General features: G+C 56.4%; 3 protein-coding genes across 3 annotated transcripts; 1 reads left to right on the plus strand and 2 right to left on the minus strand.

The window, feature by feature from the left end:
• Window positions 1–1,227: 1,227 nt before the first annotated feature.
• On the minus strand, window positions 1,228–10,183 carry VOLCADRAFT_99154 (uncharacterized protein; the record flags this gene model as incomplete). Its single annotated transcript, XM_002957960.1, has 12 exons — window positions 1,228–1,356; window positions 1,795–1,905; window positions 2,438–2,572; window positions 2,951–3,043; window positions 3,789–3,857; window positions 4,489–4,734; window positions 5,403–5,498; window positions 5,862–5,930; window positions 6,516–8,140; window positions 8,969–9,263; window positions 9,369–9,406; window positions 9,967–10,183. Coding segments are annotated over 12 exons (3,123 nt in total), but the record flags the coding sequence as incomplete, so codon positions are not given.
• A 1,393-nt stretch (window positions 10,184–11,576) lies between these two features.
• Window positions 11,577–13,463, minus strand: VOLCADRAFT_99155 (uncharacterized protein; the record flags this gene model as incomplete). The annotated part of the gene is made up of 4 exons (XM_002957961.1): window positions 11,577–11,692; window positions 12,389–12,587; window positions 12,771–13,008; window positions 13,174–13,463. 4 exons carry the CDS (start codon window positions 13,461–13,463, stop codon window positions 11,577–11,579), a joined length of 843 nt encoding a protein of 280 aa, XP_002958007.1.
• A 2,294-nt stretch (window positions 13,464–15,757) lies between these two features.
• Window positions 15,758–18,008, plus strand: VOLCADRAFT_119814 (uncharacterized protein; the record flags this gene model as incomplete). The annotated part of the gene is made up of 4 exons (XM_002957935.1): window positions 15,758–15,808; window positions 16,363–16,440; window positions 16,798–16,864; window positions 17,797–18,008. The coding sequence occupies 4 exons, from the start codon at window positions 15,758–15,760 to the stop codon at window positions 18,006–18,008; spliced, it is 408 nt and encodes a 135-aa protein (XP_002957981.1).
• Between the last annotated feature and the right edge of the window lie 419 nt (window positions 18,009–18,427).

Consider the following 18,427-nt stretch of genomic DNA (forward strand, 5'->3'; position numbering starts at 1 on the left):
GTCGTGTACAGATGATGACATCGATCGCAGTGACATAATGGACGATGGCAGTGCTATCGAGTAGCAGGTCTACCCCAACAGTGGGTCCCGATAGGACAAGGGTCTGCATGTCATGGCAGACATTGCTGTGTGTCTTCGGAGCGATAGCAATAGTAGCCTCTAGCCCTCCGCCGTCGCTACAGCCAGTCAGTCAGTCAGTCATCCGGGGTGGAGGACCCAGCAGGGAAAGGAGGGAGGGAAAACAACATCCTGCATATACGGGGCGATTAAGACTTTTGTTGTTCGTTAAAAAATCTCGTTGGGGGGCATATTGCCTCTTCCCAATCCATGTCATCCATCCGCATCTCTTCATTCCAGATTGCGGATACCCCATCACCCAGGGACTTCTGCACGTAAGGACGAAGGAAGGACGGTTTGAAATGGCCTCCTGGAACCCTCACTGGTTCCATAGATAAAAAAACCTCAACCCAACAACACATGATCGCAGTATGTCTGTTGTCCTTTGGTTGTACCTCACGTACCTAAACTGCATCTTCAATCATTTTGCAATTCATTTGCAGCCCCTAGCAACGCCCATTGCTACAGCCTCTCACCGCAACTTAGGGTTTTAGGGATACGAGCGGTAATGAACTTCCTTTGCCGCCACGAGCAGTAGGAAAACGAAACCCGAACAAAATCTTTTGCGCAATTCAAAAATCCCTAGGGACCAATGGCTGATGGAACACACTTTACTGATTCTTTAGCTTTCGGCAGCTTTCCTCCCGCCGCCACCTCTGATGCACCATCCCTAGCCATGCTAGCCATCCTCGCCGTCGCCGCCTCCCAATACACTTGCTGCTGCTCGTTAATCGTTACTCACTCGCCACCTTCCCGTCAATCGTCCTTATCACCGGCACCCCCCTCAACCCCATCCCCAACCCCCTCACCACCGGCTATCCCCCCCTCCATGTAATCCCCACTGCTGACATCCTCCTCCTCCTCCCCTTCTTCCTCCTCCTCCTCCTCCTCCTCCATACCCCCTCCATAACCCTCCCCATACTCTGCTGCAGCCCTGCTATGCCCCCCTTCTACAGCGCAATCCTCCTCCTGACCGCCATCTTCCCCTACCTCTCTCCCCCCATGCCCCTCTCTTACTTCTCCCTCGCCTTGCCCAGTTTTCAGCAGCGCCTCGAGATCCGCCGGAAAGGCCGGAGAGGGGGAGGCGCAATCCGCCCTCTGCCAACCCACCAGCCGGCCCTGCTCCTCCACCGCCCACCGGAGGGAGGAACACTGCACCAGCATGTACTGCCGACGGGCGCTGAAGCGACGGAGTACAGCGTCGTACACTTCAGGCAGCAAGATGCCGTTGAGACGGACCTGGATGGTGAGAACGCAGGAAAATGTAAAGGCGAGGGGGGAGGAGAGGGAGCCCGAAGTGAGAATGAGGAGTGCCGTACAAACCAAGAAGGATGGGCTGGCGGAAGCAATGAAGGAGCCACTTGTGCCACTCTACTCTAATACACGAGACAGCTCCAGGGAAGAGGGGTTGCGGGGGAAAATCACATGGGGATTCAAAAAGCAAGTAAGTGCCGAAGTCTGCGGGCGGTCGAGGGCCGGCGGCCGAGAAGGCATTGAAAGCACGTTGCCCCCATCACTTCACTTCACACATATGATTGCCGATTCAGAGCCCACTCCTCCATGCAGGGGTTGCCGTCGTACAACCTTGTCGTGCACACCCTTATACCGCAACCGACACGATCACGGCTACGGCAAACCCACGCATGCATCATGTTACTGTAATAAGCCATGACGCACCTGAACCTTGACCTTCTCCCGTACGACATTCTTGCCGTACAGTTCGGCCACCAAATGATCTGGCACTACTAGGCTTGTTCCCCTGCCGCATTTGCCGCCTCCCAAGGGCCCCTGACGGTGGTGATGGTGATGGTGATGGTGGTGGTAGTGGTGACGGTGACGGGGGAGAGGGCGAGGGCGGGAGGGCGCCGCGACAAGAGGTACCCCCGCGTGCCGTCACAGGGGCGAACCGAGTGGTGGTGCAGTGGAGGCGCCGGGAGGAGGCCGGCCGGGGAGAGGGCGAGGGGCGCGAGGGCGCGGGGGCGGCAGGCGGGCAAAAGGGGCAAATGGAGAAGGAAATAGAGAAATGGGAGATGGAGAGTGGAGGTCGGAGGGGACAGATAGCTCCCCAGGCACCAGGAGGAGTTAACCACTTCGATCCACACTCCCTCGACCCTCCGTCCCACCCTCTCGCCATACCGTCATTCTCGGACCCGCTAAAACCATCACCATCACCGCCCCTCCATCCTGCCACCCTAGTCATTCCTTCTTGTGTAAATGATTTCCCACACCGGCGGTTCCTTCCTCCCCCACCCACCCAATACTCCAACACCCGGCCTCTCCACACCCGCCCTGGCCCTTCTCACCCCCAACCCGCACGCACCCTCCGTCCCCACACGGCCAATGCCTCGGCCACCTTGTTCCTGAGCTCCCCGGACAGCACCTCCCCGCGGTAGCAATCCCAACGACCCGACGATACAACCGCACACAGGTTGTCCCACTTGTAGCGAAGGGAATACTTAGGGAAGGGAGCGGGGAGGGAGAGAGGCGGGGGAAAGGAGGGGGGTGAGTGCGGGAGGGCAGACCCCGGACAGCACCTCCCCGCGGTAGCAATCCCAACGACCCGACGATACAACCGCACACAGGTTGTCCCACTTGTAGCGAAGGGAATACTTAGGGAAGGGAGCGGTTAGGGAGAGAGGCGGGGGAAAGGAGGGGGGTGAGTGCGGGAGGGCAGACACGCATCCTGGGGAGTTACCCGAAGACGGAGAAAGGCGGAGTGGGGGTCATGAACATGCACATGGGGAAATTGGACAAGTGATGAGGGAACTGATAATATGCAGCAAAGGCAACCCCGTCCGCACATACATCCATACATCCATACATACCCGCCCACCTTATTTCTGTTTCTAAGCTCCGGACATTTCGCTAGAATCATGCCCCAGTTGCAGCCGTACTGCAAAACACCGCCCACCAGGGCCTCAACTTCCTGAAACGGGAGAGGGAGAGGGGGCTTGAGAACCGCTTTTCTTGGGGATGGACGATGGGAGACAGCGGTGGACAGAGTTAAGACGAAACACGAACGAATGAAGCAGACACCAGAGATACACGCATGGGCTCGACACAGATAGTGATACAAGTTGTTAGAAGTTACCGACCAGTAGTGGAATAATAAATGCAAACTGGGAAACTTTACTAATGCTGAAGTCCAAATCGCCGATTTCCGGCAGCCAGGGTTGGCAGGGTAGGGAGGGTAGGGAGGGTAAGACGAGCCACTGGCGAATGGAGCAGATACCAAAGATGGGTGGTACAGGAGAAGAGAAATGCTGCAGGGATATTTTACTGACCAAAGATGTGTTGCGTAATCTTGACAGCAATGTAACGTGATGGGGAGTGCAGTCAGACTGCGAGAGCTTATACAGCCACTACTTGTGTATTCTTGTTACAACTTAGAGTGCTTTATATAAAGGTATAGGTGGCTGCATGGAGGGAGGGAGGGATTTCACATGGGCTCAACTGCGAAAGCACCACAGAACTAAACTATTTATCAGCGGAAAAGGCGCAGTGTGTGGCTAATGGCCAAAACATGCCGCAGCCCAGCGCCGTCCCCCCCCCCAGCATTCCGCCATCGTTCAAATCCCCAACCTTTAACCTGTATATATATGTACACACATATGAAGGTCTCTGAACCCTCGCCTCTCCCTTAAGCCCCCCCATTCCACTCCCTCCCGTACCTGCTGTGAGTAGAGCCGGGAGTATCCATTCTCCCCCAACTGGGCCCCGACTGGCTGCCATGCGGGAGACTGCGATAACAGGGGAGAACAACGCGGTCGGGGTTGCGGTGACATAACCTGGTAGGGCATAGCATGGGTGTACTGATGAACATGGGCAGACGCAGCAACAGCGGCAACAGCAGCAGCAAAACAAAAACGATCAACTGCAGGGACAGCACAAACATTAGGAACAGAGAAGTTAACTCCATCCTCGTACTCAACTACAGTGCTCGTGGTGATGTCTGCAGGCAGCTGGGGGGCCTTAAAGGGACCGCCCAGGCACCAGGGCAGGGGTGATACCTCCTTACCCACCCTACCCCTAAAACACAACACGTTGGACGTAGGCTCACTCACCTTCCCCCTACACAGGAACCCATCGACCCACCAAGACCTCACGACGGACACACAGTCCCGAGGTCTCATTCCGAAAAACCCACCCCTGCCCCGGCCCATCATTTCCCCCTCTCTTTTCATCCACACCGTCCCCGGTGACCATCTTCATTTTCCGCTCCCGCTCCCTGAAGCCATGTACGGCTCATCCCGTACCCATCGTACATACATTGGATTGCCCTGCCATGCCTTCGAGTTCCTCCTCCGCCCCTCTACCGGCACCGCCGCCGCCTGTGTTGCACCCAGGCACGGGAACCGGGTTGTGTTGCACCTGCTGGTTCAGCGGGACCGGGACAACGGCCGAGCCCGGAACCTGGGGAACGCACGCGGCGATTGGTGCCGGTGGTGGTGGCGGGGGAGGTGCTGGTAGCGGAGGTAGAGCTGGTGGTGGCGGAGGTGCCAGGCACTGCAGAGCGTTAATCCTGGCCTGCAGGTCCAATGGCGGCAGTGAACGTCCGGTGGTCCACCCCTGCTCGGCGTACTTGACAAGCGCCCTCCATTTCTGCATGATGCCGCCCTGTGGGTGGTCAGAGCGGCCGACGTAAGAGAAGGGGCAGGAGGAGGACGCGGAGGAGGGGCAGGGGTAACACCTGGGCACCGTTACCGCTATATGATCGCTTATAGGGGTGCATAGGAAGCAACTTTCGCACCGACATTAGCCAACAGCAAGAACAGCTGCAACCGCAACAACCGCAGCAACAGCGGCGTGGTGCGAGTGGCGACCAGAGCCGCGGCTGGCAGTAATCAAGACAACCAAGTTATAAAGTCTACTATACATGTAATGCTCGCCCGGCCGGACATATCATAACGTCCGGCCCTTACCTAGCTATTTCTCCGCATACACACTTCGGGGAACGCACTGCTCGGAATATCGTCCTGAAGCTGTACTGTAATCCAATGAACTGAGCCGCGAAAAGGAAGAGCTAGGGACGTCACGCGAGCACAGCTTTACCGGAGGGCGGCTGCACTGTGTATATACGTGCGCCCCTCTAGCGTGCCTGTCGTCCCCTTCTTCCCCATCCCCATCCCCAAGCCCTACGCGCTCCGCCGTGTTAAGGTCCCTGTTGCCCGTTCCCCTGGACTCGCGTGTCCTCAATTCCCCTCCCCCTCTCCAACCCCCCTACGCGGTGCGCCGGTGTTCACCCTGTTCCCCCCCTCATTTTCAAACCACCTCACTTCACTCACCTCCGTCCTCCTGACCAGCTGGGGTCTGGAGGCCTTCACGGCCGCCCAGTTGTTTTCACCGTACTCCTCCACGCCGGACACCAGTGCCTCCAGCTCCTGTATGCGTGAAGGGCGAGAGGCAGCATAATGACGCAACCACATGATGACCATGCATAATGGTGATGATGATGTTAGTGGTGGTGATGGTGGCAGGTAGATATGAGCGGAAACAGCAGCAATGGAACGCGCAACAGGAGCTAGAGGAGCAGCACCAGCAGGATGTGTACGAGAATACGATATAGCAGCAGTATGCGTGCGCCGAACAGCGATGACAGTAGCAGTAGCGGTACCAGGGGTAAAGTCCGGGACTTGACGTGGTCACACGCGGTCACGGCACAAAACACATCAGGGTCAACAGGTGGCCCAATTGTGTCCCCAATCCCCCATTAAGGACCTCTCTGTAGCTAGTTGTGTTCGCACCTCAGGGGAAAAGAAGCGGTATCTCCTACGGCCAGCATCCGTACTGGCCGGCCCTGGGGTAGTGCCAGCCTGCAAACATGTACCATGAAGTACACACACATGTGTACATACATATGATGTGTAAAACAGGGGGGTATATCTTCACCCGTGGCAGGTACCTTGTGAAACCCTGCCTTTCCCGGTATTTCGGGGCACCCTCATCCAGTCACCCTAGACAATTCCTCAGTGGATCGCTCAAATCCCGCATCCGCCACCAGTCGACAGCGGCCCAACTCGATTTTTGGTCGGCTCGCAGGTTAACTTTATCCCAGGCCACCACCGTCCATCAACTAAGGGCGCAATACCTTCCACCATCGGAAGGATTTTCGACCCTGACAGGTCTCGATCCCGGGATCTCCCGATGGCAATGGTCGCGCATTACCAGTAGTGCCTAACCTATGTATATCTATACATATATGTACACACACATGGCCCAAGCCAATGTTCACCCATGAACATGTCAACCCCATGATGTTCCAGGTAGCGCGATCTTGTCACTGTGGAGTAGTGGTGCAGTCCAGCAGTGAAACACAGGGCAATCTGCTATTGCACGCAGCATGTTTCCTCCCCTTCAGCATTTCTCCTCCTCTTTCCCCTACTTACCCCCTCACACACCTCTCCACCCTCCTCTGCCCCTCCATAGCCACCCGCCACCCCGCCCTCATCCAGCTCCATATCTGCGCCCGCTGCGGGGTCCGGTCCTTCAGCCTCCGCACTGTCCTGGGGATACCAGCCAGCACCGAATTGAGCCACTGCCGCCTCGGCGGCCGCACGGAGCTGAACAGACGTCACCTCTGCAGGCTCGGCTGCAGCAGCTGCTGCGTCCACCACTTCTGCAGCCTCGTCCTCCTCCACCGCTGGTGCCACCAATGTGTGCCGTATGGCGCTCGGTTCCCCTGCAGCCCCCGCTGTCGTCCCCGCCAGAGGAACCAACCCCAACGGGCTCGTTAATGCACGGGCCATACCTCTTCCAGGGTGAGACAGGCCGCCATCCAGCACCAAGGAAGTGCCGCTGCCGCTGCCATCTGCCGCTGACGCCAACGCAGCTGCCCCAGAGCGCTGTCCCTGCTGATGTTCTCCTCTATCCACTTCTCCCTCGGAAGTAGCTGTAGCTGCGGCTGTTTCCGTACGACCCTCATGGCTCGAAGGTATGTCGCCGCCACTGCTACTGGTGCGGCCACCGCTGCTGCTACTGGTGCTCGAGGTCCCCATCGTCAAGTCCACGAGGTCTGAGCTCCGCCCTCCTCCGGCACCTGCAAACCCGCCAATACCACCTCCACCACCACCACCGCAGTCAACCACTATTGCCGCTCCCGCTGCGGGGATCATGGCTGCAGCTGGCCCCTGGGTCCAGATGAACCCCGGCGGGTGCTGCATCACCATATGATCTTCTGCCGGACCCAATTCTATCTTGACTGCGATCAGCCCCGGGGCTGGGCTGCCTTTGTCCTCTTCATTCACTGCTTCAGATGGCTCGGGGCCCCATCCATCCCCCTGTGAACCGGCCGCCACCTCAGGCATCCCTGCAGCACCTACAGCACCTACAGCACCACTACCTCCACCACCGTTGCGGATTGGGCTCCCACCTGCAACTACCGCAGCCCTGCCTGCTACCAAGCCTGTTGCTGCCGGCTGCTTATGCTGATGACGATGCACAACGTGCTGGATGCCGGGAGTAATCGCCCCTGCGGCTGCAACCGCCACTGCAGGCTGCAGTATTGGAAGCTGCGGCGCCGGTGGCTGCAGCTGCAGCTCCGGGGCTGAAGACAGTTGTTCTGGAGGTGCGTGTGCTGCTGCTGTAGCGATTGCAGCTGCAGCAGTCGATACGGCAACCAAAGATGACATCTGCGATGCCTGCTGCCGTTGCTGTTGTTGCACATGGCAATTGCCAGCCTGCAAACTTAGTGGTGTTGTGGTGCTGCCTCTGCCTCCACCGGGCTGCTGCTGCACCCTCCCTGGATCCGACAACGTGGGATTGCTGCCAGACCTCAGCGGTGGAGTCCCACATGCCCCCGACTCCGTCCCCGTGGCTGCTGCCACTGCCCGTCCCTCCACTGCTCGACGAGCACCCCCACCACCATCACCGCTGCCACCACCCGACCTGGGAAGTGCTGATGATGGTGCAGCAGTGGCGGCCGCGGTGGCAAGTACCCACCGGGCAGTCGGTTGCCTCATACCCGACGGTGCAGCCGCCGGCCGGCCGCCACTACTGCCACGGCCACTGGTACCGAATGCCGTGGCTGCAGCCATGTTGGAAAACGGAGGAGCGGAGAATGGTACCGGCGGTGGTGACTGAAGCTCCTGGAGCGCCCCGGGTTCCTGATTTGCAAGGCCAGGAGCAAATCTACTGTAGCCACCGCCGCTGCCGCCACCGCCGGCATTAGCAGCAGCAACAACGGCGACTGGAGGAACAACAGCTACGGCAATAGCAGCTGCTGCGTCGTCAGTGTTGACAGCTGCTGCAGCAGCAGCCGCATGGGTGTAAGGCCGCTTCCCCCTTTGGTTATGTTCTTCAAGCCAGCTGGTGATGTGGTTCCGCATGCTCACATCGGATTTAATATCAGCCAGCCGCATGGGTTTACCTGGGAGAGGGGAGCGAGAGCGGGAAATGAGACCCATTGGAAAGGGGAAAAAAAGGGGAAAAGGCGAGGGCTTGGCATCGCGGGGAGTGGAACTGTGGTGGCGCCGCACCCCAGGGAGCGCGGGAACGTGGACAGGGATTGGAGTGCAAAGCTTAGCTCCGCCATGCTGTAAGGGTGAGGGGGGATCACATGCAAGAAACAATCGAAGGAAAGAAGCAAGTAACAAGGTCTGGAGCTGACACATATCCTGAAACCTATCGACCCCCTCGCTTCGAATCTCTATTTCCATATTTCCGTTCACCAGGCGTTCCGTATTTCCGTTCACGAAACGGCACTTCAAAAAAATTTTGCTCGTTCAACCTACTACTGGTACGGCTGGCTGATGGTGTGGACCTTCAAGCTCGACTGGTCGATGAGTTTACGACTGCTGCAATGAACAGCAGGGTCGAACCCGATTCAACCTGATTTCAGCAAAGAACCTCTTACCCGACCAAGGGTGCTTGCCGAAACGCTCCACGTATGCCACCAGCGCGGACCGCTCCAGGGTGGGATACACGTCGTAGCGATTATATGCCGGATCCCGCATTATTACGCGGCTCAAGGGGCAGAAGAAGGTGCGGGGGATGCCAACGGTGATGCTGAGCAACGGCCGGCCCTCGCCGCCGTCGTCGTCGCCCGGTACGGCTCCGCAATGCCGTACGGCGTTGGCCAGCCATGAGGGTAACGGCTGCAGCGCCGCTGCCGCATGCACCTCACTCAACCGTGCGCGCTTCGCCGGGGGCTGGTGGTGATGACGAGGACGAGGGTGAGGAGATAAGCTGTTGGATGCGTTTTGGCCCGGGGTTTTGGAATTTTTTGCGACCCAGTCAAGGATAGCGCCTTGTACTGTCGACAGAGTTTCGAGCTCTGCCATGGGTGGGAGGCCTGGAGGAAGTGTGGGATAGACGGCGGCAAGTTAATTGAAGGGTAAGGGACAAAGTTATGGGCATCAAACACATGTACAGGAGCGCGGGCAGGTAGGCAGGGTGGTCCCTAATCGAAACCGGGGATGATCACAATATACGTAAAATCACTCGACGGAAGAATCTCCTACAAACAGGACCAACTGGCTTTATGAGGGAACATGATGATGGAAGATATGAAGCCAAGGCATTCGAGATGACAACAAAGGACACCGGAAGGCCTATATGGACTTCGGGAGAGCAATTTCAGCTCCCCTGGAGTGTGTTGGGGTTAAGAAGGAAGGTTCGGCTCCCGTGTCATAGGCAGGTGAACAGGCGGTCCCGGGGCGCACACAATCCTGGCCTATTATCCATCTAGGAAAGCCGTGTCTCTACCATTCCATCGTGCTTGCGAATCGTGGGAGATATTTTGAGGTGTCAAAGGGCTACAAGGGCGGCATAGGCCGTCGAATGTCTCGGGCATGTATGGGCAGGGGAAAAAGGTGCAGCGTAAAGGCAAACGACGCCGACTCGTGCCTTTACCTGTGCCTGGGCGCACACCGTATTGCTGCTGGTACGTCTCGAATGGCTCACGCTCCATAGGGGATTCGTCATCCTCAGCGTCGGGGTCTTGCACTGGGTCACTTAAGAGCTGATAGCTCAGCGGGCAGACGAATGAAAAGGGCACATCAGTGTGCTCGCGGAAGAACAGTAACACCGGTTCCTCGCCTAAAGGCCCTTTAAGCGTTTGTTGATCCATGTTTTCCAAGACGAGTATCTCGCAAAGCTGTACGCCGAAATTTTGAACGTGTAAATGGATTACGCAGTGGCCGACAAACCACCAAGCGGCCGTCTACGATTTCGATCATAATCTATGTAGCAGACTGCATCATAGCTACTGTGTTGTTGCAGCCATGGCAGACTCAAAATCAGGAACTTAGGTCCACCTTGTTCCAGAGGGTCCGAAATATGCCCATGCAACAATAAAGGGACTAGGCAAGTAAGTTTTCATATATAATATGATTATCCAACCGTTAGGCGATGCACAAAACTTTAATCCAGGCAGGCAGCTCATGCCGGTGTGCCAGAAAACCGGTTTCAGTTGGACCGGCAGCGGTGCCCATGGCCGAGAAATTAAAATTCATCACAACTGGAATGCAGAGCACGTAAGACATAGATCAGGCAGCCTTAGGTGGTGCCGGGGGCGCGACGCTTCTGGCGGAGTCAAAATGGGAACGAACCAACCTGTAACCTCAGCTATCCTCAGGAAAGATGTCATGGCATGCAACAGGGCGCCAATGGAATGCCCTAGCTACGAAAGAGCATGCAAGACACGTTATGGGGGAGATGGGGAATGGGGCTTCGCATAAGACTGTGAGGGTTGACAATCCTTCGTTCACAATTTACCAAGAGCGTGGGAGGAGGGCGTGCGAATGCAACTGCGAATTCAACTGCTGTGTACCGAGCCCATGCAGAGGCACCTTCTAAAGGAAAGCCAACGCCGCCAAACGAGGCTGTGGCTTCTTCAGGCTTCTTTCGGTCCCGGAAGTTGGTGGGACACTTGCCATCTGTCTATGTATGGCAGCAGCTTGAGGTTTCCCCTGGTTTGTACTCGCTATTTATTGCTATTGCCATTGCGGCTACAACCACACATTTCAAGCCATCACTGTTTTTTTCCAGAACTTCTTACAGTTTCCCAAGCACACCGCTACGCAGTTATTTACTGCATTGTACTTTCCATACATAGTACGCATAAGATATCCCAGATACCCAGCAGAGAGCTAATTTCTGGTCGCGCAACTGCGGGTGCCGCCGAAACGAGCTGATGAGCTCTTATCCTGCGCTGCGGAGATGCCGCGATAATACTTGGCGAATTGCGTGTGCCAGTTCCAGTGCCAAATTATCTCCGATTAGTGGACTTTAACACGGTTGGCCCCACTGATCAGGACATATGAGCCGTACAGATCCAGTTTGGCCGTTCGCGTCGTATATGCGTCTCGTCTGGAAACCTACCATATATAGCGATGGTCGAAACTTGTATAGCTGTACAGTTGATATCTTTAGCTAGCTGGCTTTGTCGTTGAACGCGCGAGTAAAAGATAAACTTCGCGAGCCGGTACTGTTGGCGAATGACCGGCCCTATTTGCCTTCTGCTAGCAGGAGACGATTTCCTTGATGGTGAAGTATTTTGAAAATCTGTTAGCGTAATTTTGTAGGTAAATAGGGCCGGTCATTCGTGAACGGCTGCCGTTGCTAGAGCGAGCTTTACCTGCAGGTGCTAGAACGATGAGGTCCTAAAGCATGAGAAGACGAAAGAATGTACGGTATACCGCCTAAGGTATGCAACTCGTCGTGCATTCCTACCGAAATGCAGAGCATGGGCGTGCGCATGTCGCATATTACAAAAAGATAGCAGCTGCATGGGTTACTTAAAAGGAAGATTCACGTCTCGCAGTTAAATTGCAGACAAAGGGCATGCGATACAGACCCTGCTACGCATACTGCAGCCCAAAGCTGTAGGAAAACGAAAACGTGGCGAGGCAGCAAAGCCGAGTGACCACGCGACGAATACTGATAATAATAGTAATAATAAAGTTACTGGATAATACTGTTGATTGGACCATACTGTTAAGAGAAGCTATTTGCCTATTACAACTGCATACCCCTCATTATCTTTCACCATGCCACGTTGGCGTGAAGCAGCACGGCGTATGTGCACCTGTCATACCATCTCCCGCAAGACAGCACAGGCCCGGCCGCTGACCTGCCGACCCTCATTTCAATACCCCCCCGGGTGCTCCGCTGCCGGCGGCCAGTGCAGCGAGGAACCGCTCCGCAGCCGCCTGGGCGCCACGCAGCCCAGCAGATGAAGCCGCGCCCGCCCCTGACCTGGTGCTGCCTCCTCCTCTGCCTCCGTCGCCAACCCTGACACAGCTGCGCTGCCCACCCGGTTTGGGTCCCTTACCAGCCGCGTCCTTCGCCTCCGCCTGCTCCTCTGCGCCCTCTGCTACCAAATCCTGTCCCTGTCCCTCGTCTCCATCCTCCTGCTGCCGCTGCTGGAGTGCGGCTATCCGCTCCTGGTCCAGATCCTGGACTAAGGCCTCCTGAGGCCGGGGCTTCTTGCCCTTTCTGTGATCCGGGCCGCCTCGCTTGGCCTCAGCAGCCTACACCAAGAGGCAACAAAGCGAACTATCAGCCGCAAAAATGGCATCAGCCAACGCGAACACCAGCATGGAGTTGTCTGTTGCGCAACTGTTTCCACACGGCTGCAAGGCTTGTTGTAGGAGGGAGGGCAAACACCTCCTTAACACGGCTTCTCCTTCCAACAGCTGCTGCACCACCCCTACCTGCGCCGCCCGCTTCAGGTCCCTCCGCTGCTGCTCAGACAGGTCCGGAATGGCCGCGTCGATGAACCGCGATGCAGCCGCCACATCCAAGCTCAGGACTGGTCGGGATGCACGCAAGTCGGCGTCGTGTACTGCACGCGCTAGCTTCTTGTCGTACTGCCGTATCCGGTCGAGCTCCTGGCGGCCCACCGCAACACCGCCGGCAGTGGCGGGCGCGAAGGGGTCCCGTCCGTAGGCCCTGCAGATGTGCGACAGAGTGCGCAAGGGTCTAACGCTACACGGTTTGGGGTATCGTGTCTGCCCCTTTTGACAAGAATAATATTCACGATTAACCGCGGATACCAGGGGCCCCGCCCACTCTCCAGTGCTTTCCTCCGGTACGACGTCTGCCCTGCAGTCCCACCTGAGATATACGTGGTGAAGCGAGTTGACCGCCTTGGCGATGCACATGCAGAGCCGCGCCCGATCCAGGGGTTCCGGAATGGCTGCTATGTCTGCCGGACTCGGCGCCTGTGCCGCCGCCGCCTGCAAAGCCTTCTGCAGCTCTCCCAGCAGGTGCTTAAACTGCCCAAGCTGGAACTGCACATCTTCAGGGAGATCCAGCGGGGATGGTGCGTGATCGCTGGCCTTCAGGGTTACTGGGCCCGCGCCCGCGGTGCCATCCGGGGCAATCCTGGCTGCCGCTAATGACATTACAGCGGCCTAACCTTGCAAGGCCCAATCGGCCTGCTAATAAATGCAAAATCTCAGGCAGAGGGTTAAGAGGAAAAGCTTCAGACAGCTTCAGAAGTTATGAACAGGCTTGCAGTAGGAATGATAAACATGGTGGCAAACAGCAATATTGCGATGTAGCTTTATGTGATAGTGCCATAACATGTTCCCTGCCGCTGAAGTAACCAGAGCAGGCATAACAAACTATCACAGTACGCACGAAAACGATTTTGTAAATCTGGTGAATCGTGTACATAGAAAAATCAATGCACAGGTAAATCGCCTACATATTTTCCTATTCAAAGCTGAGGATAATGCCTGTGTCGACACCGGTGAGACATCTCACAGAAGACTGCTGCTCGACAGATTTTGCAGTGCCAGACAGTTGCCTTACGCATAAGCGTTTGTCACTTATTCTGATACTATGGTAAAGAGCCATGCACATCTCGTCTTGGCGGCCTCAAGGGCGCTGTCGTCCGAAGCTGCAACGCTTAGAGGCGAGGCTTCTACCGAGTGGTGTGCACTTTGGTGGGCATGCCGCCGCAAGGGTCAAGGTACTATTACCGCAACATCGGCGGATAGCGCCCCCAGCTCAAGTTGCAATCCTGATCAGGAAGCTCAGTACTCTTGTGGATTGCGAACAACTCCAAGCACAGAGCGAATAAATGATGTCTTGACGGCCAGAGCTCGTATGGTGAGTCGCGCTCTCACCACGCTCATACCCGACCCCAATCCTAAATTTACGAAGGCCTTGCACCTCTTCCAGCAGACCCGTACCCAAAGTTGCTTACTCCGTGAACCGCCCTGCCGCTCGCGGTATATTTGCTCGTACTATGTACTCACACATGGCTCGGTGTCGCCCTACCGGCTCTCCCAGCCTTCCCGGTCGCGCGTCCTGTGTTTCTTGTCTTTTTCCTTCCTACCTCACCCCGCCCACCCCACCCATGGCTCATATCACCCCTTTCCCCCGGACTCTTGACCGCCTCCCAGGTCCTCTCCTTCCGCTCCAGCTTGGGATTTGCTTCCAAACCACAGCCCTACCTCAGCTGGCACCTCACCACCGCAACGACAACACAGGGGTCCCCCCATTCGATAGGTCTTCGAGGCCTGCACGTTGGCGCGTCAGCCGCCGGCGACAGCGGTGCAGACGAGGGCGGGTCTCAGCGGAAGCCATCGGGCTCCACCCCGTCAGGGACTGGAACGAGTAGCAGCAGCAGCAGCAGCTCAGAGCCTGTACAGAATCCGCTTCAGGCCGCATTGTCTGCCGTATCAGGGTCTCAGCTGCCATCTGCGGCCGGTGGGGGGAAGGGTCAGGCTCCCAGCGGGAGGTGGCGGCAGAAGCGCAATTGGATGTGGTAGGTCGGATGGTGGGATGGATGTTGTTGTTGTTACAGAGGGGGAGGCTTCTGGGCCAATTGAACACATTGCCAGTTCTACGATTTATCGCACCATACAGCACCATCCACCATTACCACACTGTACTACGCCATACGAACTGCAAGTCCAAGGCGGATGATCCCGCCTTCTAGGATCCCTCCTCATCCAGTCACCCGAACATCCGTAGAGACAGAGGGTTCAGCAATCACCATCAATCCAGCGTGCAAATCTCGGTCCATCAATTGTGATCTCAACTCCACATATCAGCAGCCAGCCATAATTTCACGCTCCCGACAATGTCGGGGGTCTACCCAGGAATCGATCCCAGGACCTTAGAAGCCGCACTTTGGAGTAGTGTCTCATCATGGATGTGGATAAACTTAATGAGTTAGCAGGAGAGTGCGCTTTATGCCATTCCATATGATGGGGGAGCCGCAAAGTAATCGTGCATTTTCGGTTAAATGCGATACATTGCAAAGGCGGATATGTATGGGTGCCGGCTGCTGGCCTGACTGGCGGCGAGTACCTGGTAACACCACAGCACAGCGAACACATTTATGGATGCGAGATGGGGGTGCAAGCGACCCCACGGAGGATAAAGGGTGTTGTTGTATTAGGTTGTTGTACAGGCTCAAGGGAACATTAGGACGAGCGGTCCGGGGGACCATCTCAGCGGTTGTAATCATATGTTCTGCATTTACTGCCATAATGTGAATGGGCAATGGGAGGTCCTTGCTCGCTTTACGGTACGTTATTTCATCTGTTGTTGTCAGGAGTGCAACTTGAAATCACGCCAATATATACCCGCCCTACGACACAGGTACGACGAGGATGATGAGCGCGAGGAACGACGGTACGAAAGGGCCCGGGAACAGTACCATGATGCGGGTACGGCATACATGAACAACATAACGCAGAGCGTAAAGAAGATGAACCGCATTATTCGGCTGGTGAGAGCGCATGGGCGGCCCTATGGGGGCTGTGGGGTTGGGCGGCGTGAGGTTGAGGTTTCCTTCGTAGCTCAGCTTGTGCGGTTGCGGCGGGTGTGGGGCCCCTTTAGGGGTTTAGGGGCTCGACGTTACCTGGTGATACCTGATCCCTAGGGTGCATCTAACTCCTGGGGTCGAGGTGTAGAAGAGAATAACATTTGGAATGGCACGGACGGCGGTTTTTTAGGGGTTCATGAGCAGGTGGTGATGAGGCGACAGGTTACATAATGCGGGCGGGAAAGGTCGACTGTACGACTACCGGTGCCATTCCTGAGTCTGAGTGTGTAGGACATATTGAGACGCGAGAGCTGTTGTTCAGAGTCTATGTCCCAAAGAGACTAATCAGTTCATCCACAAGACAGCGACAAGCGTCCATGCGACCGGTGGCGTCTGCGCTTACGACTATCTTTCCTCCCCTCACTCCGGTGACGTCAGTGTTCTCTCAGTGTTACCGTACTTACTTCCGTAAAGACCTCACCGCCTCTTGATGTCGTCCTCCGGAAACGTACCGCTAGGTTCGGGGGTTGTCGTACGAGGATGCCGTAGCGCAATGTAAGATGGTGCCCCACAAGGCCGCCAGATACGTGTTGCAGGTAATCACGGGTAGGAGGGTGCCGTACACTGGGCTCGGGCTGGGTTTTTGGAAGTCAGGTAGTGACCGCCGGATCGCCTTAGACGATCTCAACGACCACCTGGTCCAGAGGGGGTCTAGGGGCAGGTCGCCGTTAGCCATTTCCACTGGGTTTGTGAAGTCCCTGGATCACCCGGTGGTTACACAACACCGGAGCGGCGTGTATGGCGGTCGTCTAATCCTCCGTGTTGTAATGCGAATGCTGGTTCCCTGCTGTGCTCCCTGCTCACTCACTCACCCTCCCTTCCATTGTTGCGACCTGCGTTTTTAGCTCTCTTAATCCACCGGCTGCTGTTCCCTTTCCAATCCGCCATTGCAGACTCTGGAGGCTGCCTATCAGGACGCCACTCAGGCAGTGGGGCTCAACGGCGAGCGACTTGTAGTGGGTGAGTGGCGTCCTGATAGGCATATCGGTACTACACATGAGGAGTGAGTGAAGCAAGTTGGGACCCTTGGTGTCCGGGGGCGCGCGGCAGCAGACCCGGTAGCGGCATGTGCTCCCGGTTTTCGAGGAGACTACCTCAGTGCATTGCCGCGGTTACCCAGTCGTCCATCTCGCTGCATGTGCCATGAGGGGGCGGGGGCCGCGGATGACAAGGGAAAGGGAAGCTCTGACAAAAGACTGAAGCCTGCTTTTGCCCAAGCCCACAGCAATGCGGTATTTTTACAGGCACCAAGCATAGAATGGGATTTTATTGTGAAGTCAAATGGCAAATGGGTGCGCCATGTTTTTTCTGCAAGGGCCCAGGTAGGTTCCAAGTCCGCGTGCTTCGGTAGCCAACCATCATAGCCACTATCTTTCCCGAGCAACCCAGCTTAACCTCTTCTCGCCTTTCTGCATCTGCCTGCATATGATGCCCCCCTTCTGGGAAAAGGCATTATCCACGCGACTCGGGGCCGGGTGGAGAAGGCCATGCAGCGAATGGGGAGGGGCAGAAGTGGCCGCATGTACACGCGCACGAGCCACCTGAGGGTGAGTGGTTTGATGACTTGATGGACGGTCAGGGGCCGGGCGTTAAGGGAGGGAAGGGAGGGCGAAACCGCGAGGTGGACGGAAACAGATCACTGCGGGACAGTGGGTATACAGCAGCTGTGATCAGGTGGAAGATGCATAGAAACCGGAAGAGGGACACCCAGCGGCCTATGAGGTACTGTCCATATTAAAGTCGTCGCGAGCTAATGGGTTTGGTAAGGAAATGGGGGTTTGTATTGAACTGTTGCTGAGGAGTAGCAAATCTCTGCACATGCCACAGCTTCCTCCCTCCTTTCTTCCGTCCTCACCACACCCCTACCTGTGTATCCCAACTTATACAAACAGGTGGTCCTTCGGGAGTCCCGGCAGCACCCATCCACCTCCTTCCATATGCGGCAAGTGGCTCCCCTTATGAGGGTCATGACAGGGAGCTCGGCGCCAGTGGCGCCCTGGCTCATGAAGAGGAGTGGTACATCGGGGGCGGCGCCAGTGGCATGGCCAGCAGCACGGCCACGCTTTGCCTACCGGGTCGAGGTGTAGAAGAGTATAACATTTAAGAGTGGCACGGCAATATGTATGATATGGTTGCGGATGGCGGTTTTAGGGATTTGTGAGCAAGTGGTGATGAGGCGACAGGTTACACAATACGGACGGGAAAGGTTCGACTATACGACTACAGGTACCATTTCTGAGTCTGAGTGTGTAGGACATATTGAGACGCGAGAGCTGTTGTTTAGAGTCTTGCTCCCAAAGAGACTAATCAGTTAATCCACAAGACAGCGACAAACGTCCATGCGACCGTTGGCGTCTGCGCTTACGACTATCTTTTCCTGCAGCAGATAACCTCCGGCTTCAAGAGCCAACTGCAGGTTGGCCAGGCAGCCGCTTTGAGCCGTCAGGCAGGGTAGCTGATATCGCTTATTAAAGGGTCAAGCTTGACATCGCATCAGGGCCAAGCGAAGGCACAGCTTGCAAC

This window comes from Volvox carteri, assembly GCF_000143455.1.
Source record: "Volvox carteri f. nagariensis unplaced genomic scaffold VOLCAscaffold_83, whole genome shotgun sequence".
Taxonomy (NCBI): domain Eukaryota; kingdom Viridiplantae; phylum Chlorophyta; class Chlorophyceae; order Chlamydomonadales; family Volvocaceae; genus Volvox; species Volvox carteri.